At 39.2% G+C, this 27,621-nt stretch overlaps 2 protein-coding genes across 2 annotated transcripts; one reads left to right on the plus strand and one right to left on the minus strand.

Moving 5' to 3' along the window:
• The first annotated feature begins 6 nt into the window (after positions 1-6).
• SLIRP (SRA stem-loop interacting RNA binding protein) lies at positions 7-4,391 on the plus strand. Its single transcript, XM_062575910.1, has 4 exons — positions 7-149; positions 374-432; positions 2,198-2,305; positions 4,262-4,391. Exons 1-4 carry the CDS (start codon positions 56-58, stop codon positions 4,319-4,321), a joined length of 321 nt encoding a protein of 106 aa, XP_062431894.1. The 5' UTR covers positions 7-55; the 3' UTR covers positions 4,322-4,391.
• On the minus strand, positions 4,319-21,127 carry SNW1 (SNW domain containing 1). Its single transcript, XM_062575908.1, has 14 exons — positions 21,075-21,127; positions 19,866-20,019; positions 17,366-17,527; positions 12,315-12,410; positions 12,117-12,223; positions 11,221-11,325; positions 11,060-11,129; positions 10,299-10,364; positions 8,973-9,089; positions 8,497-8,638; positions 7,437-7,533; positions 6,353-6,470; positions 5,188-5,351; positions 4,319-5,110 (listed from the first exon to the last, which is right to left on the minus strand). Exons 1-14 carry the CDS (start codon positions 21,086-21,088, stop codon positions 4,906-4,908), a joined length of 1,617 nt encoding a protein of 538 aa, XP_062431892.1. The 5' UTR covers positions 21,089-21,127; the 3' UTR covers positions 4,319-4,905.
• Between the last annotated feature and the right edge of the window lie 6,494 nt (positions 21,128-27,621).

The raw sequence follows: 27,621 nt of genomic DNA on the forward strand, positions 1-27,621 counted from the left end.
CCCGGAAGGTGGCCGCGGGGCGGGGCCACGGGGAATTCCCGCATCAGCTCCCAAGATGGCGGTGGCTGGCGCGGTGCGGACGGCGAGCGGGCGCTCCAGGAAGCTCTTTGACATCTTCGTCGCCGAGGTCCCCTGGACGGTGTCGAGCAGTGAGTCTGGGCCCCCCTACTATTTCTCCCCGGTGCGCGGGGGGCTGCTGTGGGCCCCGTGGTCGGGAGGAGCCGCGTGCGGCGGCTGGAGCCGGCGCAGGGCCTAGGCCCGGTCGCGGTTGCTGGCGCGGGGCTTACTAGCGGCAGGAGGGAAGAGGAGCGGGGGGCTGCTGTGCCGCGAGATGCTGGGCCTGTGTAATCGGGTGTACCTTTCCCCTCCGCAGAGGAGCTCAAGGAGTATTTCTCTCAGTTCGGGTCTGTACAGAGGTGCCGGCTGCCGTTCGTAAGTATTCCCTTCTCCTTCTCCAGACCAATTTTAGCGTTTTATCCGCAGAATAGGAAAGAGCCACTAGCTGGTGCTGTCCGGTTTTCCAGTAGGAGTGAAGAGATCAGTATTTAAGAGTGTGTCATAAAGCATTTTCCTTATTTCTGTAGCGATTACTTTTTGGAAATCTGGTTGTTGTCAAAATTGCTTTGCTCTCAGATCTTTAACTCCCACTGGGTGCTTCTCGGTGTCTGAGAATTGTGCTCCTATTTTATGTTTAATGATCCTATTCGTTTTGGAAAACTTCTAAAAAGCAAATTCTCTCAGATTCTGTTGTCACTGCCCCTTCTAAATTATTAACCTAAAAGTGTTTTAGATTCCTTAGTATGGTGTTGTCTTGCTTGTGACAAAAGATAAAACCTTTATATGTCTGGTGTCGTTGGTGTAATGGAAAAGTTCTTGTATTTTGCTGATGTGGGTTTACATCTCATCCAGAGTAAAAGGCCTCATGCAGAAACCACATGCACTTTAGGATGCTGCTGAACTGTTGTGTCTTAGCTATTTAGGTTATCCACATAATCAGCATGTTGATTAAGGCTGCTAGTTTCTAGTGCAGTTTCTTAGAGACAAACAGTCAAAAAAAGTGTTTCTTTTCTACTCTGTTACGGATTATGGGTAACTGCTGATGGAGCAGCGGTTCTCCTGCCTGCCTGTATTTCTCCACATTAACTAATCTTTAGTTAAAGTAGGCTCAGTATGTAGGGAACTTCAATTAAATTGAGTTCAGTATCAGTTCAAGACTAGTTTGGAAATGCAGGAAAAATAGGTTGAGACAATCTGGTTATTTTTGAAAATTGAAGTTCAGGATATACTCAGTAGCTTCCTCTCTGTTGCAGTTTGTGTCTTTTGTCTGAAACACTGCATTATTCATTGCCAAGGCTGGCAGCTTACTATAAACCTGCCTTCATCATCAGTTAAACTGCTGCACATTTTTTGGCTTAATGTATGTATTGGGAACATTAATCCTTAAAACTGACAGAGTTGCTTCTGTTACAAATACCTGCCTGTGCCTAAGACACCCTGATTTAAGGGTGCAGTAGGATACTGAAACAGTGCAGTGTGATTGCAATACTTTGTAGTTTAAACTTTAGCAGTATCTGGAAATGCTGCTAATCATGCCTGAAATTTAGTGAATTCAGTGGCAGACCTGTTGTATCCTCATCTATACTGCTTGGGATAATAAGCAGTCTGTTGAACCTGGTTCTTCTGCATTGTTCTCCCATTTATTGACAACTGTATTTGACTGACAAATTATTTTTAAAAATAACTTTCCAGTGCAGTTTGTGCTTGTCAGGTAGAATTGCAGCCTGCTTTCTTAGTGTTTTAAACAGCTGCTTTATCTTGCTGAATCTTTTCAAGTACTTGGGCAGGCTTGTTTTCAAATCAGGCAGCCATTTAAATGTCAGATTTGTTGTGACTGGCTTGACAGTAGATAATGCCTGCAGTTTGAAACAGCCAGCCAATGTCTTTCTCCAGTCTTCAAATGTACCTTAAATCTGTATGATTGCTGGACTCAGTTTGAGAGGAAAGGGTATAAAATAGCCTCTGCTAAGCTACCTCATGTCTGCCAACAATAAGTATCTTGAAGTATGAAACAGGCTTTTGAAAAAGGTGTTTTTTCTAATTATTCTTTAATTCTTGTATTGAATATCTATATGAAATTATAACAGCCTATGTGAATCCATTTTATGGCACTTGAACTGTTTTTTTAATTGGTAATTAGGACAGAGACACAGGTTTTCACAAACGCTATTGCTGGATTAAATTCTCAACTCCAGAAGATGTTCAGAATGTGTTTCAGAAGGACTCCCACATACTTGAGGGTGCCAAGGTAATAGACATGTTAATTCTGTTAATAATTCTGCCTTCTTTTGGACATAGTAACTCTGCCTTACTAGTTTCAGGTGAGGTTAATCACTTTGCCACTTAAGGTGCTTTTAGTGTAGTCTTTAAAAAGGGGTACTGCTTTTGTTTATCCCCTAGTCCCAGCTTGACTAGCTAGGCTCTGCAACATATCCAGAGCTCAAAACTCCTACAATGCTAAGCTAAAAGAGCATTAATGTGGCAAAACTGTTCAGGAAATGCTGTGCAGCTAGGTAGTATCTCAGACAGGTTTCTGCAGGTAGACTCTAACATCTTCTGTGTACAGTAGGAGGAAAAAAGGGAAGACAAAGAATTTCAACTGAACCTTTAAACTGCAGTGAAAACAGATAGTAGGTGACAAGAGTGTTCATTTCTTAAAAGCTCAAGGAGAATGCAGCTGTCTGCTTTCATGTGTTCAGGATACGTTTTAAAGTTAGCTCTAGTGTAGCTTTTTTACTTAGAAGGACACTATAACATTCTAAATACCAGTAAAGAAAAAATAGGACACTACTTGGAAATTTCAGTGCATCACTATTTTGTATCAAAAGATGGCGTACAGCATCAGTTTAAAAATTTTTGGTCTCTTACACATACCCAAGTAGTCTGTCACACTGACAGCATTTTGGCTGGTCTGTTAGAGCTAAAACTATTCTTTAGTTTCATTGCAGTGATTTGGAGAGCAAGGTTTTTTTTATTTGTTTTTTTTAATCAAAACAGCCACCGCTTTCCAAACGCTTGGTATGTAGTAGCATTAAGACAGATAACAAGAAGGATAAAAGGATAGTGCTATATTTGAGGTCATCAACTGCCCAAAGCTATTAAGAAGTTAGCAGGTCTTCTGTCAAAACCATTAACAACTTGCTCTAGTATGGTCACTAAATAGGGGCAAATTATTGTGGCAATTTTATTTATAAACTTACACACACCTTGCCTTTACAAGGATTAGACTTACTACCTGCTTCAGACCTAGTAATTTGGAAAGAACCTTGAACAACAAGCATTTTGCTGTCACTGACATAAAAGTATTCAAATAAAATAGTTGCTTATTTGCAAATATTTAGTCTCTCTCCAATAAGCAGGTCCCGTATTTCAAACACGACGAGATGTCAACATTAAGATGAGTTGGCAAGAGACTTTAGGAATGCCTGCAGTACCTTAATTGTGGTAAAGCTTGACACAGTTCATAATACTACAGAAATCTTCAGTGGTTGTAGTTACTTCAGTACATCTTCCTAAGAGTTGACCTCTGGGTTACAACTGTAGGGCAGCACATTAGAAGCAGAAATTAAGCAGCTGTGTGCTAAATTTAATCTTAAAATTGAGAAGCCAGGCAACAGGCTAAGACCTAGTAAATTGAATTGAAAGTAACAGGATGTTATCTATATGTGGTTTTCAAAATAAGTAGTAAGATTAGTGTAGATGACTTTCTCAAGATTGCTGGGAGTTTCTTTGCTGCTTTTTATTCTTACAGTTGTAATATAGCTTACATTCACTTACCTGCCTGGGAGTCAAGGAGCATCCTTTAAGAGATGCAAGAGCAAAGAGGCTTCTACATAGTGAAATAAAAAGCAGAAGGCAAGCAGTGATTAACCTGTTTCATTTCTTGAAAAAGGATAGCTGCTCTAGAAGCAAAATGTATTAGCACTTCTCCCATTTTATTCTAGACTAAACTTAGATAGTTACCTTATTAGTCCCACTTGAAATTCCAAGAAGCTTTTAAGATTTATCTTGCTGAAGCACTAACTGTTGCTATGCAAATCATATCCAACCTTCCTGTCAGGATCTTAGCATCTGTGGTTATGGCTCATGAAACTGAACAGGTTACAGACCCATCTGCCTTCCATAAGACTGTTTTAGAGGGTAGAAGTGAAAAAATATCACTCCTTCCTGCCCAACTAATATGATTAACTTCCATTTCTTTCAGCTCTCCCTCAGACAGCAGCGAGGTAGAAGACGCATTCAGCCAAAGAACGAGTCGAAGTGAGCAAGCAGTGGAAGGAGGCTTTATTTCACTAAATGTAAACAAACTAAAATAAAGATCACTGAAAAACTGAGTATTTGATTTAAAACAGAATGCAGCTGTTTCCCCTCCAGGTTCAAATAAACTGTGGTCAAACTAAAGAAACACTGAAGTCTAAGCTCTCTAGCATCCCTATTACAGCGTAAGACAGGGTAATTATGTGCAGCAGGAGAGTTTAACGTACACAAAAAAATGCTTTAGCTATTTACACAACCTAAAGCTGTAGGAAGGGCTTATATTCTTACCCTGAGATGCTGGCCTACAGGGAATTAGCAGAGTCAGAACACTTGCTAAAGAAGAATTCCCCTGTGAAATGTTTCAGTGGTCTCCATTCCTCCACTTTCCATGGGTAGTTGTTCTATGTAGAATTACTGTGTGTGTGTATATATATATATATATATATATATGTATATATCCATACAGCACAGCAGTGTAAAGAAGCAATTCACAACTCTATCCCCCGACACACAACTGTGATAGTAAAAATGCCTTTTGCATGAAGTCCAAGCTTATAGTCCATTTCCTTGCTCCTCAGGAAGTGGCGGCACTTACTCCTTCCTCCTCTTTTTGCCCTCATGCTCGTGTTCTTTAGGGCGGCTGCTATCAGATGGCCGTTTGGAACCACCATGTTGTTTAGCTTCTTCTAGAAACTTGTCCAGACCAAATGGATCCTCCTCAAACTGAACTGGTCCATCTCTACCCCTCCCTCTTGTGTTACGATCTGAGTTAGAAAACTCTTTATCAGGAACAAATCTGCAGGAAAAAGATGACACTCAGTTGCTTGGCATTTAAGAGTGCTGGATCAGATTATTTTAAAATATTTTTCTTACCTATTAGTCTTTATTCGTGCCTCTAAGTCATCACCATATATGTCCTTATCCACATTTTTGCTTGGTCTGTAGATGGTCTGGGCCATATCTTTGCCACTTCTCCAAGGCTGGTCATAAACATTATAAATTTCATCCTCTCCTCCAGCAAAGCCACTGTCCATACCCTGTGAAGGAGAAAGATGAACAGCAGTGTAATACAGATCAGACTGCAAAACTTCATCTAATTTACTTCAACATCAAGATACACTTGTAGTGTGATCCAGATTCATAGAGATTTACCATCAATTTCAGATGAGTTCAAGCACTTCATTAGGATATATATATGGGTTTGGGTCTGGGCTTAAGTCCAATCATTACAAGCCAGGAACACTTCCAGAAAGCAACAGGAAGGATTATAGGCCATTTGCATTTCAGAATAAGGGATCACTTCAATCTGCCTTGCAAGCACAGCTGTCTACAACAGCAAGTGAAAATGACAGGAAAATAAGTATTTGTTATAATTTCCAGAAAACCTGATTTAAGATTTTGGATCTGTGTGATCCAAATCACACAGATGCTTATGCAATCTGTAAAAGTAGGAGAAATGCCCGCTTGTTCTATTCTGATAGATCAGCTTTCCCCCCTGCCTACAAATCTTTCATTCATTGGAGACATGAAAAGTTAGGAAGATTGATTGACAAACTGCAGGACTATTCAGGAACTTTTTGAAGCCTAATCAGTTCTATCTCTGAATAGCACAAAATAATCAGAAAATAAGTGTTGCTGTTAAAAATCCATCTTAAAAGATACAAATAGTTAACATAGGCAGTAACAGAAATGGCAAGTATTTACTTGCTTCTCTCTCATAGAAGATTTCCCTTATTCAATCAATATATTCATACAGAAGACGGAGTCACTCCAGATTGAAGGCAAAATAACTTTCTTCCCCTCCTCCTCCCCAGAAAGTCCTTTAATCCAGTTACATATTCAAATTTTCCATTTTTTGTTATAATAGCTACGCCATAAAGGAGATCAACAGTAGTTATGCCAAGTTTCCTTTCAGAGCTCATCCATACCATCCGTGAGAACAGGGTCCTTCCAGTACTCTGGCCGTACCCACAAAAGAAAGATGAGCTGTTCAGATGCCCTGTTAGAAGGCTACACAGCTGTGAAAAAGTATTTTTACCTTGCTCTGACCGAAAAGCCGTTGGTCATACTGGACTTCGTTGGATGGCCTGGGGTTGGGTACCCCTAGGGCAATAACTTCACTGATATCTCTGTTCTCATTTCTCTGCAACTTTGACCTGAATTAAAAATTAAGTTTTATTAAGTCAGATAAACCATATTTGGTTACATGCTGAACTGCAACCTGATGTTGCACTAGTTACTAACAATTTCCCTTGGGAGCTAGAGTTTCATTTTTGCTCTTCCTTACTATGTAACATTTAAAATTTGTCTCCTGGCAAAAGAAACATTTGGGAGAGAGATGTTCAGCTCAGCATGACATTTGAGTTTGCTTTCCATTATCTGCAGCTTATATCAAGCTGACTTGGTCTAAAATATCATTTTTTTGCAAGAACTAGTTTGATTATGTTCTAGGAAGGCTGAGCAATCTAATTTTAAGATATTAGAGATTTTAAGCCTCCAGAAACTACTTGTGCTCAGTAATTTCACTGGCTTGAACAAACAAGATATTTCAGCCTACACTTACAAATCTAAGCTCAATTCAAATGAATAGGTAGAACAAACAAAACCACTAATGATATTCCAGTCTCACTGAAGTTATAGGATCCAGGTTCAATCTTCATTGTCAACATGTTAAATCTGAATATACTGAAGTTCTGATTAAAAACAAGCAAAAAACCCGCCAAATCCACCATGCTCCTCCATACATCTGGAAGATCCTAAATTTCTTTGGTCAATTTTGGCTGAAGATATTCAAAACTCGTATTTTTTTTTATTTTTTATTTTTTAAGAAAAAAAAGATATTACACAATTAAGTGTTAGTATGCTGGCCTTATACCTTCCTAGCAACTAAACAGTCAAATACCTTTTATACATTCTTTAAGTCTTATAATTACAAATCCAAATAGTTTCTGCACATAACCAGCAATTGTATTAGAGCTTTTAACCCTTATCCAAAGGTACTTCATACAACTGAGTATCTGCAAAAAGTATAATTCAAGCACTTGGATCAAACAAAAGGAAAAAAGCTCTGTGCAAGTTTATCTAACAGAGAAGCCATAAAGCAGTTTCCTTTTGCGACTCACCTTTTGTCAGGGGCTGCCCTGGAAAGATTCCTGTCATGCTGTCTCTCTTTGCGCCGGTCATGTCTGATTTCATCTCTCTCTCTAGCTTCACCATCCTCTGTACAAAATTGAGATTACTATTTATATACAAATATTTTAAATTTAAATTAACTATGCCACAGCCACTAGCACAGTGATTCAATTCAGTATTCATTTACATAAGAGAAGTGACCGTTAACACTAATTATTACATTTTATGCAAACTGAACAAACATAGAGAAAATTGTGTCTTTCTTATACTACAAACAATTAACTGTTTTTGACAAGATAATTGAAGTAGATTTATCCAAAACTATGTTTTCTTAGCTTTCAAGAACTCAGAGAACTTGTTAATCTAGGAAGTAAAACCTGAAAGCACTCACAGATCATCGTACAATAATTATCCCTCTTAATACATGCTAGTATAAAAACACCATTCAAGCACGTAGGCATCTCTGTATGCCACTAACACTCTGTGACTTGGTATCATAGAACCACCCCACTTGGAAGTGATCTCAGGTGGTCTCCAATCCCAACTCCCACTCAAAACAGGAGTGACGCTGAATTCAGATCAGGTTGCTCAGGGCTTTGCCCACTCAGCTCTTAAAAACCTGCAAGGCTAGAGACTGTCAACCTCTCTGGGCAATCTGTTTCACTGCTTGTTGTCCTCATGTAAACATAAAGTTGCTCTTTAGCTGCAACAAGCTTTTCTTTCCTTTTTTTTTAAAACTAGGTTAAAACAGTCCATGAAAGTTGTTACTTTGACATCTGAATTTCTGAACGTTCTCCTAAACATATACACTGACATACGACAACTGAGTTCAAATTCAGATCCCATCAAAATAGATCCCCATTAACTAGCCTAATTCACTGGTTGATCAAGCAAAGACATGAAGAGCAGATTTCATGCCTAGAAATTACAGTTGATTTTTTAACTACTATAAATTCTCAGGTTATTTCTCCCAATCTACACTTTAGAGAGATATTAAAAGAAAAAAAAAAATCCATAAACCCACAGCATCCTCGTAACAAAGAAATGTACCCTTTTCAACATGGGTTTTGATCCCTGCTCTCCTCTCTCTGGCTTTCTGGGCCATTTCTCGCAGCTTCTCTTCATGTTTCTCCTTTTCCTTCTGAGCCATCTTCCTCTCCACCTGGGCACGCATCTCTACAGCCTCACGAGCCTGCGTATATTAAGACCCCCAGTTAAAACAATACAAAGCTAGCATCTGGGACGCTTGGGTCTTGGGAGTTACCCAGTATGCAGGGCAAAAATCAAGTCATAGAGAAAAGGTTCAAAGCCAGGCAACCACAGCAATTAGAGCTGAGAAACAAAAGCCATGAACTCCAATGGGTTAAACCAGGCTGAACCCCTGATTCAAAAATCTTGGGGATAACACCTTATGTTAGCCTAGCAACAAGACCAACTAAAGACCTACAACCTATTCACAGTCGATTTTCCCAAGGAAATGAACATACAAAGAAGGTGGAACAAACCAGTTTAAACAGTCACCTGACCTTTCTGTCAGCAATATAGAGAGCTTCAGCTAGCTTGGCAAAGTTTTCATTAATGTGAACCGTCTGTAGTCCTCTGCCATCTGCAGCCAGGCGCTTGTCTAATGGAATGGTGTAACCCTGGAGTTGAAACAGATAGACAGTTAGTCAGAGGAACAAGTGTTTTGTAATAAAAAAAAAATCACAAAAATTGCCCATCATTATCATTCCTCAGAGAACCTGCTTTATGTGTATTCCAAATTTGTACTAGACAATGCTAGCTTCTCTCCATTTTTCCCCCCTCATCAGGATTGTTTTTCCTTCAAATGACATCTCAATAGACTGAGAATTTTTTGATTGATAAGCTCCACTCTTTGCTTTAAAAACTACAGACAACAGCTTTCCTGGTCTCTTAAGCAATTTTACCACTGGTCCTTGTAATTTGACTTCCCTGAGCTGTTTTTATACCTATCGAAAGGTTAGAGGATCCAAAATGAGAAAGTAAGGGGAAAGACTGTCAGCAAAAGCCAGAGAGACTAAATGCAATCTAGGCTTCAGCTTTTGAAAGCAAAAAAGCATTTATAGAAGATAGAAGACTCTATATAAAGAGCTCTACAAAATATTTGCTTTGCTTTTAGCATCTGTAACCTAAAATTTGATCTACAAATTAGTGTCAGTCCCAGTTATGCAGCTGCGTTAAAGCAGAAAAAAAAAATCCTAACATGCAGCTTTTTCTTCCTCCATTTGAAGAGGCTGCCTCAAAACAAAAGCTTGTTAAGTTTAAGAAAGATTAGATCAGTCACTGTAGCATATTATAAACTCTCCCTTCTCTCTGAAGATTACAATAAAATAAAAGCCCTTCTACCTACTGATAAAACCAAAGGGACAGCACATAGCTATTTTTATTGCTTGTAAAAGTAGGTAAGCTAACCAGTGATGAAAATTATTTTTGCATCTTTGCAAAAATTAAGAACTTTCAGAACTTTCTGGAAATTCAGACTGCAGTATCAAAAAAACACATGCTTGGTTTTACCTTTCACTTTTTCAGTTTAGATGGCTTTACTTTTACCAGAGGATTGGTTTCATGGTGCTTTTAGGATTTTATCTAATGTTTCTTCTCTCAGAATATATATATTCTCTCTCAGCTCTATATTCCTGTCAATTTGGCAACCATAACATATAGGGAAGAGAAAAAGCAAGCTGTACAATTGTGTGTTATCCATGCTGTAAGCAGTCAGTTTACCAAACTCTACGGGTTGAAAACTAGTGTTATTCAAGCTGTAGATAATTCACAGAAGTCTCTCAGTAGGGTGCAATTCTAGGAAGGTGAATTTATAACAACTTAATTACCTTTGCATTTTTCCAGTTTGAAATGCATGGGGGAATTTTCCACTCTTGCTGCTCTTTCACAGTCATCTGATTTGAGAGTGGAAAGAAAGTTGTCTTTAGATTCATAGCGAAAAGAAACACTGTTTTCTTTATCACAGGCAGCTATGAAACTATTTAGACAAATTAGAGTACAAAGTTCAGGACACTGCTACAAAAACCAGAACCCTCTTAGCAGCAGTGAGATGTTAATTTGCATACTGCCTTTGCTCACACAAAAGAAAGTTATGATACAGCTATTCAGCCGTCTCCTTAAACTATCATCACTGAACACAACTTATAGCAAGCTTGTTAACATTTAATAGTTGTTCAGGCTGTGGGAACTGATGAACCACTGCATTCATTTCCCAGAAGGAAGACAACTTTTAAAAAGCAAGCTCTAGTGTTGTCTACAAGCAGCCTGAGTGAACCAAGGCTAGAGCCTTGGCAAACTCATCCAAGCCATGGACAGCTCCAGAAATGCAGACCTGCATAAAATGTATGAGAATTGTACTTAACCTGTGATGAGTTATATGGAGAAAAAAAAAAGAAAAAAAAAACAAAACAAAAAACACAAAACACGCTCTCAGGCCTGCCCAAACACTAGACTGCAGCAAGCACCAAGCTTATCACTTAGTATCACATCAGAAGAACAAGACGACTACACATGGAGACGAGATTGATCAAAGTGGAATTTGGGAACCCACCTAGAAGTCAACCCTGAGAACGGCTACTGCATTTCATACCTTTCTACTGGGAGAGTGCATTACTGGAGCTGGAGGGGAAGGTGGTCCACGCGGAATTTTCTTGTTAATTCTGAACAATTAAAGAACAAATATGATCAGCACTTTGTATGAAACACACTTCAGAATCTTCTACTTGCTACAAAGAAGTTTTGAACAGTTACTTGAATCTTGGAGGCTCCATGGGGTCCTTCTGCATTTCTACCATCCGAATGACTCTCTGTTTTGCTCCGGAGTTGAAAGCCACACCTTGCTGAGATGGTGTGTACCTGAATAAAATGGTCAAAACATTCAGTTCTCTGCATACATTTGGACATTCCTTTCCCACCTCAGCTTTCATTTAATTCACTATTCAGTTGTTCACACCAGTTTAAGACTCTTCCACTATAGAAGCCAGCAGCAGTTGACTGCACAGAGGACAGTGAACGCAGAACACCAACTACACCAGAAGGAATGCAACTTTACAGGGCTACATTCTCCTGCATTAACCTAGATTCCAAAGTAGGAGAAACTAACAGACACCAAGAATGTCACAATACTCTTTTCCCATGTTTGTGAATTTCTGGGGACATCTTATGGAGTAGAACCTCTTCACACACTTGGAATTCACGTCAGGCCAAGTTCAACTCTGCTGTTGAATTCTCCTGTGGTTGCAGCAGAGAATCATCATAAATATGTACCAGCCTCCTAATAATTCTGAATTCTTTCCAACTGCTCATTTTTATTTAAGGGAAGAATCTTGTTACCTAGTTTGTTTCGGGAAGAAACTCCCAGTAAAGAGGTTGTTCCCACAGCAGCAAGATTCATAGTGCTCCTTAACAAAACAGTCATTTGTTGCTGAAAAACAATAACCCCTCAAAGTTTCACAGCTACTGATACGTTAAGATTACTTCAAACCAGGTTGTCATTAGTAGATTAATTCAAAATACATAATTTGGTTTCATACTACTTCAAGAACAGAATTTAAGAGGAAGAGCCGTGTTCTCAAAAAGTCAAGGAATTACTTTGTTTTATTCAATTTTATATGTAACTGCATCTCACATACACCAGTACTACATACCGAATATACTGTGCAGGAGCTAGTTTGTCAGCTGCTCGAACTGGCATAGCTGCTGCAACTTTTTGAGATATTGATTTTTCCAAGGCTGCTCTTGTCTTCTCTGTGATCTGAAGACAAAAATATCATAGTGTGCAACTGATAAATATGTAAGACATACAGTGCACCTCAAACAACAAGGCATAGCAATGCATACAATACCTCTCTAATTGCTTCTTCATCAGGCCTTTGCAGTTCAGGATCATCCACATTCATAACCTCTTTTGGCACAAGATCCGTGTATTTGCTGTAAATAACCTGAAATACAATGTATTTTATTAATGCTGAAAAAAAAGGAATAAATAGAAGAAGTATTCCAAAGGAAATGCTTCAGGTCTAGATTATACTTTAGGGACTAATTAGCACCTGTATACAAGTCTAAATGCATTGCATTCATACATTTTTAATTGCTTTCATAGAATAAGAAAATAGTCTAGACCCCATTTTACAAATTATTTACAAAATAATCAAAGTAAAGAAGCAATCTGACCAAGTATTAAGTAAATCACTGTCAGATCTGTGATTAGACACCATCATTTCCTGCTTTCCATTCCTATGCTATTCCCTTCTTAGATTCCCCAAGATGTACAGAAAATCCACATTTATATTTCTGTTTTCAAGGATCACTTAGCAGCTAGTTTCACTAGCTTTAAACTCTAATTTTAAATATAGACAAAGAACAGTACTAGATAACTTTTAATGAAATACAATAGAATCTTTTCCCTTTATGTTTCACATCAAAGGGTTAAAAGATACTAATCCAATTGGAGTAAAGTGTACGTTCAACTATGAAACTAACCTCAGAGTTGCCTCAATACTAATTTGGCACACAAGAACCATTTACCGCTCTTATCCTTCACTCCTAACATTTCCAATCCTTTAATATCAATAACATTCCAGCATCTTAAAAGTTGAATGATAGGCATCTGAGAACTAGTGTTCCTTGAGAGTAATTAAGTCTAAGCCTCAAGAATATTAAGGCATGAAAAAACAAGTATGCTAAAAGATATCAAGTTATCCCAAAAGAAAAAAGAAGGGACAGGAGGGGGAGACTGAGGAAGGACGCTAAGAGATTCTTTCAAAACTATGGTGTATCTGAGAGATATCTAGGATATAAATGAACTCCATGAACTAATTAGATCCCCCAAATATTGCACACGTATGGGAAGCATCAGCAATACAGATCAAGAATATGGATGAAATTAGTCTGAAAATACCAAAATTCATATCTCCAAAAAATGACACACTTGCATGTTCTAATTAAGAGTCCTTTTTTTGAGGCAATACAGAGTCAGATGAAAGATATTACAATGTGTTGCTTTCCTAGATATTTATCTTATTTTATTAATCTAATATAAAGCAACTAAGACTGTTTGATATTCTATCATGCCCATTCACTATCCTTTTTCATCTATGAAATTTAAAAGGAAACCACCGCTTGTGTTTCAGGTATTTCATTTTGATGGCTTCTGAAAAGCAGAATCTGAAGTTTATCCACAAATCAAATCTTCAATTTTGGTACAACCAGTAATTCCTTCTCTGGCAGAGGCAACCTTCACAGGCAGTAATTAGAAACCTGTACACCAGCATGCCATCAGAAAGAGAATATTCTTATCTAACTAGCTGCATAAGATACTTTAGCTCATGGTAGGATTTAATCATCAATCACATTCACAGTTCTATAAGAAGCTTGATAGAAAGAAGTGTCTTAACAAAAATTTCTTATTTTTTAACACTTAAATCGCTCCCCACAATGTATTTTATTCTGTGTATCCAATGCTTATCAATCCTATGTGTAAATCAAGAAGCTACTACAAAGCACTGCAGAATAAATGCCTTCCTTTCTAATTTTCCTGTTTTACAGAAAACAGAATGTTTTTCATCATCTGAAGTACACAGCATTTTACAAGCCACTACAGTGACCTGGTTGGAAGCCTGGTAAACATAGCACAAAGAATTGCTGATAGACTCTCAAACCAAGCTCTATTGAGAAGTTAAATACATTATGAGTAATGAATACTTTCAATTGTTTTAGTTCTATTCACATTCTCTTAGCCTGGCCCATTGCTCTGATAAGAGTTCCTTAAACAATGCAACTACCATCTCTCATGAATGTTTCAATTTAATTCACAATATTGAGAGAAAAATGCACACTAGATTTGTGGTTCCTTTTTCTTTATTAGGATCTAAGTCACAGTACAGGACCAACAAGACGACTCTTGCTCAAAAAGAATCTCTATCATCCTTGCCATAAAAAAAGTTACAGGCCTAATAGTATTACTCCTCAATCTCATTTCCATTTTTGTCTCTAAAGACATACTAAGAAATTATGTCTCCTTATTTTCCTAATAAGGAGACTGAGCATCAGCCTCCCCAAATATCTCAATTATTGATGCTCCAATTGCTATTTTAACCTGGCTATCAGTCACATCAGTAGAGCCAGTATTGGGAGAATCCATAGCAGCACAACAGCTAACCATGCAGCCATTGATGAAAGTCTTTCACCTGGAGCTACATGGAATTCATCTTTGGATCCAAAATCATGCATCCAGATTCATCTTTATCACATCTGTTAGACTTTCTGCTAGCTCCAAACAGAAGGTTGTCACACTATCTCAATTATAGCAGTATTTTTTGAGGAAAATTCTCTGAAGCAATTGTTTATTAAACGCATAAGGGAAGAGATGCAAGAGACATGATTTGCTGCAATAGTGAAAGCTGCTGACAAGCAACTTAGATGTAGGATCTGGGTGATGGAATTGCTGCATCTACATGAAAGCAGAACACTAAATTGAGCTTCAGAAGAATCCAGAAACTGGAGCAAAGTTACTTCTTAACTCAGACCAAACATTAGCTCATGGAATGGTTTGAGAAACACTATGTGGTTGCTGGTAGCCTGCAAAATACCCGTTTCCCTCAACTCCATAGAGATTGAAGAAATATCTAAATTATAAAATGTAGCTCTCATGATGCTGGAACTTTTGTATGTAATCCTACTTACACTGTACTATCACAAGCTGTATCTATCAAACCCAACACAGATCACTGAAGAACTGCTGCCTAAGGCATGTCTACTAATACTCTTTCAGGTCTCCTGAAAGACAGAACAAGCAATAATATTTCTGCTACTTCCATTTAAGTTGTTTCAAATATTGTTTCAGTTGTTTCATATATTTTCCCTCGGTTTTACTCCTCCTTGAATAATGATACTTGATCTTTAGTATCAGCATTTACATCCAACTGGATGTGATCAGAATCAACTTGATCCAGAATACACAGCTTAGAGTCAAGAATTAGGAAACCCTAATTCCAGTTCTTCTATTAACAGTGCTGAGTTTTAGAAAAATCACTTATCTGTTCCATACCAATAGGCATAGTCACAAAATAAGAATATTATTATTGCTTCTTTACAGGATACCACATGCATAAGTTAATGAATGCTGACACAGATCTTCCCAAATCAAATATAACAAATGTTAACAGCTTTAGTTTAACCTCATTACAACCTTCCTTATCTTTTCCAACTACTTTTCAAGCTCTTCTTCCAAGTTTTTGCTCAGGCTCCAGAAAGTGCTGTGAAGACCTGTTCTTGGAAGCATTTCTCTAACTATGAGCCAAGTAAGGCACAGCAATTTCTGAGCTACTACGTAACTTTAGAAGATTAGGGCTACCATCATTTCTAGTATCTTTTTCAAAAATACATGGATCCTGATGTTCAAATCTAAACACTTTCATTATTTGAAAGTTGAACTTGATTCCACAGGTGAAGATGTATCTTGATAAAGTTGTAAAAACCGGTATTTTTTCTTATTTATCTAGAGCTCCCCATAATGAATGTTATTTCATGTCTACTTTTCTGCTAAATGTCTTTTTTTAATTCTTTGAGGTGTGTCAAATTTCTATTTAGTATCAAGTGTAATCACAAAATTTTGTAAGTGTCATTAATATTTTAGCATCTTCCTCTTGGTAAACAATTCAAGATGCTACATACAGTATTGCTCAAACTCTGGTGATAGTCCCCTCAAAAATATGGCCACTATTATTGTTTCTGTTTTGTCAGATTACTTTCTATGCCCATGACAGCTTGGAGTCTACTCAATTTGACTTATTTTCTCAAAGATACTGCAGTAATTTAAGATCCACAAAATGAGGATATACAAGATGTGACACTTAACTGACACTCAGCTGAGTATTAGTTAAATATAAAATCCTATTGGCATTAACTTTACATATCTTTGGAAACTGTAAGATCATTTAAAAAAAGAAATTGCACAAACAGCTGATTTTGTCTGTTAAAACAAACAAACAAGAAAAATTTTCAAGACACTCTTAGAATGCTAACTCGATTTTTGGTTTGAGGGGCAAAGTTCACCTCTTGTTTTATCCTTTAGAAAGCTTTCCCTGCATCCTCATTCGCACTAAGGCATGAAGCATGTTACATACATACATAAGCTTCTCAAGGCATTCTACAGTAAAGCAGGAAAAAAAATTGTTATATTAAAAGTAATCTGAAAGTATTCAGATTCTTCTCAGTACTACCTAGGGCTCCACAAGACTAAAATGTAATCTTCTCTTCTTTGGAAAGGCTACTGTATATAGGAAATTGAAACTTGCTCTCATTAAATTCAATGGAAGTTTTGCCCCAGTTTTGAACTAAGCTTATCACAGAAATTTTAGAGTATAAACATTAGCAATACTCCCTGCTGCAATTAAAAAAGACACCCTCTTAAAATATTGAAAACAGACAGAAATATCAAACATTATATTAAAAAGGCAGAAGGTGTATTATTCTGGAAGTTAAATCGTATCTTGTGTGTTTCCCCCACCCCACCTTTGCCACACCAAAATCAGGTGCTCTGTAACCAACCCTGCTTTCAGTTTCTTTCCTTTAGTGGAAGGCTAAGGAAGGCTATTAAACTATCAAGAAAGTTTTGTGTAGAGACTTTCATCACTGTTATCTTACCTTTACTTACAAAACAAGTAAGATCACACAAGAACAGCAACTGAGTCCCAGTTCATTTTATTCTCCAAGTCCAAGCGTTCACATCTCTCTGATGCTTTTCAGCTTTTTAACTTATAAGAAAACAGGACTGCACCTCAAGGAGGCAATTCAGTCATCTAATGCCAAATCGACGAGTTTAAGTATGCACAATGTGTACATATAAAATTTCCCCTGTATACATTCCCAGTCTACACATTTGAATGAATATTACCTTGTCTTTTGATTGTCCTTGCCGAGCTATTGCATCGTATTTTATTTTTCCTTCTGCATCCACTTGAACTGCCAGAGCATTGGACATTTTCTTCTTTCGGCCCATATCCAATGGATATTGGGCCACATGAATTTCTGGGAAAGCACCTCCATCTCCAAAATCCTGCACAAAGGAAAACATAGTGAATGACAGCAAGAAAAAAGAAGATGGTATATAAGATTTGCCTGTTTTGTTCCATTTCCAAGTGGAGAGAAAAAAAAAGGTTAATTGGTTCTAACAAAAGAACAAACAAACTAAATCATTGTCAGAACGCTCTAGCCACTATACCATTATAGCTGTTGAAAGAGCAATTGATTACAGAACTTACACTTCTTAAAATAAAAGACACTGAAGACTGCATGGACCTCTTTCAGGAAAGTATCCAGAACTACTCCTTGCACAAAGGAAGACTCCGTATCATTGATTAGAATGTGGGGACACTACAACGTTACAGATGGTACATGATCAAATAATCAATTCATATGTGACATAAGTAGTTAAAATTTCAATAATTTATCTGCTACAATAAGGCAACTGTGGAAGTACTACAGTTAAAGAGCGTGACTTTTTAATGAAAATCTCTGCAGGTTATTTGTTGCCTTTCACATTAAAGAGATTTCTTCAATTTATAATAAAGTTTTGCATTCCTTTCCAAGCCTGTAGCACAGCTTTACAAATGGTACAAATGCTAAGTTACCAGATTTCCTTACTTTGACATACTAACACATTGACACCTGGGTAAGCACCTATTACCCCAACACTTTGAAAAGGGTTTGCTTCCTCTCTTGTTCAACATGTTGCTTTAAAAGGATTTAATGATGGAGGGGGTATAAAGAAAGACCTCTTAAAGCAGACCATCCTGATTCAGTAACATTGAAGATACAGAATTGGTACTTTTCCTAAAATAATTTCAGGCTATAGATCCAAATGCAGTTCTTCAGAGGAAGCATTTGCTTAAGCAGCACCACCATCTCCTCTTCCTTCTGCTGCAATAGCACAGTTTTTGTAGAGCTTGACAGTGAGTCACAAAAAAAGTTCCACCTTCAGTAGGTAAATCCTCTACCGTATTCGCCATGTGGCCAAATAGTTTTGCCAGTGCAACACAGAGCGGACTGAGATTGCAGCAAGCAGCCAGAACACTTCCTTTCACAGCAGCACACACTTATACTAGCTTAAAGTGCTCACTGAAATACAGACCCAGCTACTGAAGGTCTTGCACAAGATGTCCCACATTCAACAATTAGTTATAGAGTCAGCGTTGCCTCAGAACTTTTTGCAAATCTTTTAAGAATGGATACTTTCAACAATGCCATCCTGGAATCACTGGACCAAAGTTATGCTTTAGAAACATTTACAGGCAGAAAGGGAAGTCCTTAACAGATTTTGAGACCTGTAGCATTTTGTGGCCCAGTGATGCTGGAAACTGTTTGAAAATTTTGACCTTAACTTTTTAATAAGTTCTTAGCTAACACTTGACAGAATAATATACTAATTTTAGTAACTAAAAAGGTAGAGTAGGGAAAAGATTTAAGAGAATGTATAGCTCTTAACATCATAAAAATTATCAAATGAGGAGCCTACAGAAGAATGTTTATTTTAGATGAATACTGGAACTATTTGAAGTCACCTTTTTTTTCTAGCACTAACAGATCATCATGGTACTATATTTGATCCCTGATTTAAAAGACAGAATTAAAACATAATTACAATAGTAATGCAGTTGTTTGCTTATGTTAGCTTATGAAGTGATAGCATTTGTGAACAATGGAGGATCATGACACACTGTATCAAAACCTGAATAGCATGCCTTGTCCCAAGAACAATGGCTGATGACTGATCATAACAGGTCTCTGACATTTGTTAAGTACCATGTAAAATCTGCAATTATTTTTCAAATCTACAATGAGAAATCATACCAAAAGATTTTTGTAATGCGAGTTATACACTTACATTTTTTTCTTCAAATTTTCAACTCCTCCAGTTGAAATTATGCTAAACAGGCCAGGCTCACAGCTGATTACCATCCAGGACTACCATTCAAGACCCTTCTGCCAGTAATACACTTTAAACTTGCAATTGTTAAAGTTTTCCTCTCATCTCCAACAAGAGTTTCTCCCTTCGTAACACTAGCTACCTTTTGTTACCATAAAAACAGAATACCAATGATTATTGTAAACTGACAAGTCCATAGAACTATTTCCACTTTACTGCATAACAATTGTATGGAAGAAACCACAATACACTGCTTACCATAAAACTTTTTAAGTAACGCAATGAATTACAACAACTTCCTCCAACCCAAGAACACATCCATCAACTTTGACAGAAGTTCTCTGTGTGGTAAGGCTTCACACAACTCTTTGTGCTACACTGAAGATGCTCAGAGGTTATTGCTACACCAAAAACACTTTTTTTTCATTAACAGAAAGCACACTACTACAGTATGAGTTTACACATTTACCTCTAGCATCCGCGGTATCCATCCTTTCCGGTAACCATATGGGGGAGGTTCTCTTCGTGATGACACTAGAGCAGTTTGCCTTGATCTTTGAGCTCTTGTCCTTTCTTCTAGTTCTAACTGGTCCTGAGACAGCTGTGTTGGAGCTGGTAGAAAACTGCATATCCACAGATGTCACCAAATAAAAATGGTGATAGTTAATTTTCAGAATTTTGCTCAACAAAACTTAACCTATACTTGAGTCTACAATTACATTATTCTTCTTCTCTACCATTGATTAATACAGGTTTATGAAACTTGAACGTTGTGCTCATGAAGCAAAGTGCAGTAACTTCCAAGTTTAAAGGGGCAAAGGCAATTTGTGCTCTGTCAGCACTGTAGAGGATTTCTATAAAATCTGATGTTAAATTCATATTCACATCCTGTTAGAACAGAAGCGTTTCAATGATCATTCTCTAACAGGAGTGTCACAGACCACAACACACTTTTTCCACCACTATCAGTCAGATAAGAGAAAATATACCCCTAGTTTCAGCAACTCCCCCTTCTTTTCTCTCAAGATAAACATCCACGAAGAGATCTATCAACAACCTTCCCTATCGGTACTAGACCCCTACCAGCCAAAGTCAAGAACTTGTGCCCAAATTCTTGACTTCTCACTTTTCAGCCTATCGGAACAGCTTTTTTAACACATCTTCAAGGAAGCGTCCACCTCTTAAAAGGAGGGCATTCCTGAGCAGACCACAGAAGCTGCACTCCAGAAGCCGGTCAGAGAGACACAGCAAGTCGTAACAAAGACTATTCATCCTCACGAACGGCAAGAAAATCCGCCCCCCCCCCTCCAAAAAATCGCACGTATCCCATCGCCTCCCCGCCGGGGCAAGAGGCCCCTTCTTCCCGCAGAAGCACGCGAGAAAGGAGATCCCTCGCCCAGAACGCGGTCCCTGCACCGCCCAGCACCTCCTCCGGCCAGCGCAGGGCAAGTCTCAGAGGGTTCCGTGGGCCCGGCCTGACCGTCGCCGCCCCACAGAGCTGCGGCACCCGACCCACCGCGGCCAAACCTCCTCACCGGTCCGCGGTCCGAAAGCGCGCCCTCCGACCGCGGCTCTCTACGGCGGATGGAAGCTCACAGAGCGGCCAGGAAGCCGCAACAGGCAAGGGAAAAATTGCCCCTCCCTCCCGATCTGGGCAAACTGAACCAGCCAAACCCACCTAGTGAGCGCCATCTTGCCACCTTCGTCTTCTCCTCCGGGCTCAAGCTGGGATGAGGAGAGGCGGAAAGCACACCTACGCATGCGCCACGCGACGCAGCTGAGGGCTGGGACTTGTAGTCTCAGAACCTCCACAAGCGGAGACAGAAGCGAGTTTCCTCACCTCTGTGCGCATGTGCACATGCCGCAGTGCTTCCTGGGAGATGTAGCGCGCGGTAGTGCGGAGACGTGCTGGTGCGTGTTGCTGTCATAGCATCGGTTGCTTCAAGGCTGTGAGAAAATGGCTGTGCGTCCGGGCTGAACGGTCTTTCCCACGTACAGGTCGGCCCTGAGGGCCTCTGCCTTCTTCAGGACTAACTTACGGGGTGCAGGATGGTGCAGGACATGTCCATCTGTGCAGGCTGATCTCTAGGCCACTGCTGGGCTTGGTGTGGTTCACTAAATGCTGCAGCCGTCTTGGGGCGTGGCACCAAATCTGCAAGGCCAGGCACAAATCTGTTACCTGACAGACTCTGTCTGATGAAATCTCCCAACTTCAGTCAACAATGTGTCCTGTAGTGCATATCTTTCCCCCTTTGATACTGCAAAGACATTGCTGCTCTCTGCAAAATGAGACAGAAGAGGTGGATGCAACTGCGATGGCACAATCCCAGAAAAGCTACTTCAGCAAGTTTCACACAATACTCTTAATTGAAATTGAAAGAAAAAAAAAGTCATTTCTTAGGCATCACTGAGTAGGACATGAGAGAAAAGGGAGGGAGAGAGTTGAGAACTGCTGTATAAATGACTTGAATTAAAAGCTTTTGTATTAAATGTCAGATACTGTATACATGCAACAGACATGTATTCAAATGCTATACAGCATTTTTTAAAATTAAGTTTCCAAAACACCTCAAGATACATAGTCTTTAGAATATAGTTAAAATATGAAATAGGGAAAAGTATTATCCAGGGAGTTGTACTAGGAGGGGACTTCACATGGATAAGATGCTACTAGTACTAAAGTGGCAGTGTTCTGGTGCTCCTGCTCCCATATAAAACAGTAAATGAAGTTACTAATTAATAACTGCTATTATTAGGAAGTTCCGCCTGAATATGAGGAGGAATTTCTTCACTGTCAGAGTGACAGAGCACTGAAACAGGTTGTCCAGAGAGGTTGTGGAGTCTCCTTCTCTGGAGATATTCAAAGCCCACCTGGATGCAACTCTGTCTAACATGCTATAGGTGACCTTGCTTGAACAGGGAGGTTGGACTAGATGATCTCCAGAGGTCCCTTCCAACCTTACTGATTCTGTGATTCTATTTTCTATGATTCTATGTTAGCATCTAGTGAAATACAGTGAGGAGCCCCAATGTGCTGACCATAGCTCATCTAGAAGAGTCACAGAAGTGTAGAATGTATAAGAAACAAGTACATTCCTATTATAAATAAATAAGTAAATAAATAATATTGCATACAATAAGAGACATAAGAGAGACAAAAGTCCTGCAGACTAAATTCATCTGTTAGAATTTCTACAATGGATGAGATTTGGAGGAATCAGGGAGTCTTTTGCAGTCCTGTGCCAAAACTCTCATTGACTTTAGTGGGAATATAACTTCAGGTTTGCACTCTGGTGACAGCAGCTGTGTCATCAGCTCTATAAATGACAGATACTTTCTCTTCTCTTGAAGAAAACTGTCCTCTTCTGAGCACATCAGAAAAAGCTAAAGATAGAAGATTTTGACATATATTGTTTATCAATAATTATCCTAAGCAAAGCTCATCTGTCATCTCTTGTATCATCTCTCCATCATGTCATCTCTCCATTTCCTTCAGTTGTTTCGCGACTGAATTGCTGTTGTCACATCTGGCAGTATTGCTCTCTGATTAAAGAGCATTCAATCACCATATGAAGTTTGCATTATCTCTATCTGCAACTGGTGATACTAACTTCAGTTGAAAAAATCTTTTCTCTGTCTTACTTCTATGTTTCTCCTTCTTCCTTCTTCTGTGATATATTATTTAATGCTGTATGATAAATATACAATTTGGTGAACTGTTTTGCGGCACAGTTTGTATGACTGCCACTCCTCGAAATTGGTGTTCAGAAAGCAAAGTTGTACCTGAGCAATCTGGTTCAGCTCCAACACATCAGAGATGCTACATTGCTTTCCTCATACTTACTACTTATGTATTTTTTTCTCTTTGCAGACAGTAAGCTGTTTGGGTATGAAGATGTTTATAGCTCTCTGGCTATAAGAAATACTAGTTCTTTTGAATAATTTTTGCAGTTTAATTTTATGGTTTAATTTTGATGTATGAGTTGAAATGGTGGAGTTCAGGATCCTGTGTGGAGGAAGCAAGGCAATAAATATGATCGCAACCCTAGACTTCAGGAGAGCAAACTTTGGCCTCCTAAAGAGAGCTACTTTGAGGAATCCCATGGATTAAGGCCTTAGAAGGAAGGGGGTCTATACAGAAGACTGTATATAGAATGTGGAAGAAGAGACAGCCCACTTGAGAGGAACATAAGAATGTTGTCAGAGTATGCAGGCATGCAATGAGGAAGGCTAAGGCCCATTTGGAATTAAATCTGGCAAGATATGTCAAGGACAAGGAGGCTTCTTCAAATACATCAGTAGCAAGAGGAAGACTAGGGAAAATGTGGGCCTGCTGATGAATGGAGTGGGAACCCTGGTGACGAAGGATACAGGAAGGGAGAGTTAGTGAATGCCTTCTCTGCTTCAGTCTTTACTGTTAAGGGCAGCCCTCAGGAATCCCAGAGCCTGGAGATGAGGGAGAAAGTCTGGAGAAAGGAAGACATTCCTTTGGTTGAGGAAGATAAGATTAGAGATCTTCTGAGTAAGCTTGACATTCACAAATCCATGGGCCCTGATGGGATGCACCTGTGGGTGTTAAGGGAGCTGGCAGATGTTGCTGCTAGGCTGCTGTCCATCAACTTTGGAAGCTCGTGGAGAACTGGAGAGGTGCTTGAGGACTGGAAGAAAGCCAGTGTCACTCCAGTCTTCAAGAAGGGCAAGAAGGAGGACCCAGGCAACTTACAGGGTGGTAAGCCTCACCTCCATCCCTGGAAAGGTGATGGAACAGCTCATTCTGGATGTCATCTCCAAGAATGTCATCTCCAATATGGAGGAAAAGGAAGTGGTCAGAAGTAGTCAGCATGGATTCACCAAGGGGAAATCATGCTTAACAGAACCTGATAGCCCTCTGTGATGGAATGACTGGCTGGATAGATGAGGGAAGAGCAGTGGACATTGTGTACCTTGACTTCAGCAAGGCTTTTGACACTGTCTCCCATAACAGCCTCCTAGGCAAGCTCAAGAAGTGTGGGTTAGATGAGTGGACTGTAAGGTGGATTGAGAACTGGCTGAAAGGCAGAGCTCAGAGGGTTGTGATCAGTGTTGCAGAGTCCAGTTGGAGGCTTGTGGCTATGCAGATCCCCAGGGCTCAGTACTGGGTCCCATCCTGTTCAACTTGTTCATCAATGACCTGGATGAAGGGACAGAGTGCCTCCTCAGCAAGTTTGCTGGGGATACCAAGCTGGGAGGAGTGGCTGACGCACCTGAGGGCTGTTCTGCCATTCAGAGAGACTTGGACAGAGTGGAGAGTTGGGCAGAGAGGAACCTCCTGAGGTTCACCAAGGGCAAGTGCAGAGTCCTGTACCTAGGGAGGAATAACCCTAGGCACCAGTATAAGCTGCAGGCTGACCTTCTGGAGAGCAGCTCTGCAGAGAAGGACCTGGGAGTGCTGGTGGACAGCAAGTTGACCATGAGCCAGCAATGTGCCCTTGTGTCCAGGAAGGCCAATGGTCTCCTGGAGTGTATTAGGCAGAATGTTGCCAGCAGGTCAAGGGAGGTGATCCTGCCCTTCTACTCAGCCCTGGGGAGGCCTCATCTTGAGTACTTCATCCAGTTCTGGGCTCCCCAGAACAAGAGAGACATGGAGCTACTGGAGAGAGTCCAGTGTAGGGCTACCATAATGATCAGAGGAGTGGAGCATCTGCCCTACGAGGAATGGCTGTGAGAGCTGGGCCTGTTTAGCCTGGAGAAGAGAAGACTGAGGGGGGATATTGTCAATGTCTATAAATACCTGAAGGGAGGGTGTCAAGGGGATGGGACTAAACTCTTTTCAGTAGTGCCATGCAACAGGACAAGAGGCAACAGAAACAAAGTAAAACACAGAAGTTCCACCTGAGTATAAGGAAGAACATCTTTACTGTGAGAATGACAGAGCACTGGAAGAGGTTGCCCAGAGAGGCTGTGGAGTCTCTTTCTCTGGAGATATTCAAGGCCCGCCTGGATGCAACCCTGTCTAACATGCTGTAGGTGACCCTGCTTGAGCAGGAGGATTGGTCTAGACCTGCAGATGTCCGTTGCAACCTCAACCATTCTGTGATTCTCTCATGCTGTGATGATTTGGCTAATTTAGAGTTTGTGAATATGTAAAGCTCTTAATGCTGAGTAGAGTGGACCATATAGTATGAAGGATCTCTATAAGCTTATTCAAAACCATAAGGCTTTTTAAAATATATCTCAGTCTTTATTTCAGGTCCCTGCTGCTAATCCAGCTGCAGATAACAACTTGTCCCTGTCCTGTGGTACGTACAGCATATCAAACCTTGAAAATGCTGTTTATTTACTGGTTTAAACCAAAATAAATCCTTGAGAATTTTAGAACTCAAAAAATGTGGGAGGTTTGGAAAATCAGCATATTTTCTTTCAACATTTTAAAAATGAAACATTTAAACCCTGTTTTAAAACAGCATTTGTTGGCCAAATTTAGCCTACTGTTTTTTAAAGTGGAAAAAGTCTTAAAACTAGAATGTTTAATTTCTTGTCTAATAAAACTTCTTTTCACTTAGAACAGGACTTTTTTCTTGAAATGAAAGAGTAATTTAGTTTATGTATTGGGTTAGCCAAGACCAAAAAAAAAAAAAATTATTCACACAGTTGTCCTTGAACCTGACCTGGTACACCTTCCATTACTTCTTTCTTTTGCTTCCCATGACATTGTTTAGCAGTGTGCAACACATGAAGATGTATGCTACATGAGTAGAGAACTGGCTGACCTTTTGAAAAACAGGATCATCGGGGGTGGGGAGTTCAACAGTGAATAAAGGTATTTCTGAGGATAGGATACTAGGACTTACACTAGTCAACATTTTCATCAGTGATCTAGCAATCAATACAAAATCACTTCCTAAAATCTGCAGTTCTCTCAAAGAATGGCAAAATGTTCAGTAATGCTGAGAAGAGAGTTATACTAGATTACTTGGTAAATGAGATCCATTCAAACAAAATGTGTTTTCATATTGCATAGTGCAAACTAATAAATGAGGAGTTAAGTACAGACTGAACTATCCTGGAAAACAGAATTTCTGAAAAGGATATAGGATAGTCCTGTCAGAGAAGCAGCTCAACATAAATTTTTTGTGCTATGAAGTCCAGTGTGTAAGCAGTGAATAAGGTATTGGATGTATAAGTGAGTAATTCTAGAAAAACTCTATATCGTCCTGGTGTTTGCATTTTTAAAACAGTGCTTGAAAACTGAAGGGGCTTGGAAAAGTATAAAGGTAAATTTAAGGCTAGTATAAACTGTAAGTGTAGAGGAAGTAAAATTAGTAAACATGTTTTGTGGTTAACTTTTAAGAGGTAAATGCTATACTGCCAAATTAGGAGAGGATGGACTCCATCTATCTGTGCTTATTGTCAATTACATTAAAAAGAGAAATGATTCTGAATAAGCAAATTAAAACTTTTAGTACATTTTGCTTATTACAAAAAGATTGAGAAGAAAGTTGATCTTTACAAGTTAAAAATACAGTATGTGAAAGTACTCTGATCTGATAGAGAAAGGCATAACAAGAACCAGTGACTGAAAGTTGGAATCAAAGAAATTCAAATGAGAAATTAGGCAGAAATATTTAACAATGAGAATGATTAACCTTTGGAATACCATGAGAAGTGTTCACTTTTACATCCCATGTAAAGCTTTGATTCTAGTCAAAGCTGAAAGCCTTAGGGACATTTTCATCATTACAAGGTCTGCTTTAGGCAAGCCTGAACTCTTAGGGCCAATATAGAAATAGTAAGTTGAAACCTCACATTTCAGGACCATCTTCATGTATCTCCTAGTTCTGGTGTTTTTCTGAACCAGACCTGGTAATTGTTCAAAGAAGCCAGCTCTGGCATGGATTTCGTAAGAAACAACTTTTATGCAAGAAATGGTTCTGAAATCCTTAGATTTATTTTTCCCAACTATAAACCAGTCTCTAAGGAAGCAGGAGGAGTTCTTTTTGTTTTTACCACTATCTTTTTGGCTTAACATTACTGGATATCAAGCTAACAGGTCTCCACATACATCACTTTTCAGAAGTACAACAAAATGGTCCTCTGTGTGGTGAGTAAGGAGCTGAGGTATGGCTGCTAGCAGGGGAATTTTTAGTTTGATAGAAATACCACAACTGATTTTGAAAACGCTTATTTTAATGTGTATTTCTGATGCATTACAGGAGTCTTTTGGGGTAGATTTAGGCTGTTAAATC

This window comes from Rhea pennata, chromosome 5 (assembly GCF_028389875.1).
Source record: "Rhea pennata isolate bPtePen1 chromosome 5, bPtePen1.pri, whole genome shotgun sequence".
Taxonomy (NCBI): domain Eukaryota; kingdom Metazoa; phylum Chordata; class Aves; order Rheiformes; family Rheidae; genus Rhea; species Rhea pennata.

Bases quoted from the DNA above. Each gene is read 5' to 3' on its own strand.
- SLIRP (XM_062575910.1), top strand. From the start codon at position 56: ATGGCGGTGGCTGGCGCGGTGCGGACGGCGAGCGGGCGCTCCAGGAAG. The intron at 433-2,197 runs GTAAGTATTCCC...ATTGGTAATTAG, and splicing joins AGAGGTGCCGGCTGCCGTTC to GACAGAGACACAGGTTTTCA. The intron at 2,306-4,261 runs GTAATAGACATG...CATTTCTTTCAG, and splicing joins ACATACTTGAGGGTGCCAAG to CTCTCCCTCAGACAGCAGCG.
- SNW1 (XM_062575908.1), bottom strand. The intron at 17,528-19,865 runs GTAAATGTGTAA...TCCTTTGTGCAG, and splicing joins GGATACCGCGGATGCTAGAG to GATTTTGGAGATGGAGGTGC. The intron at 10,365-11,059 runs GTATGAAATGCA...CTCTCAAATCAG, and splicing joins TGCACTCTCCCAGTAGAAAG to ATGACTGTGAAAGAGCAGCA.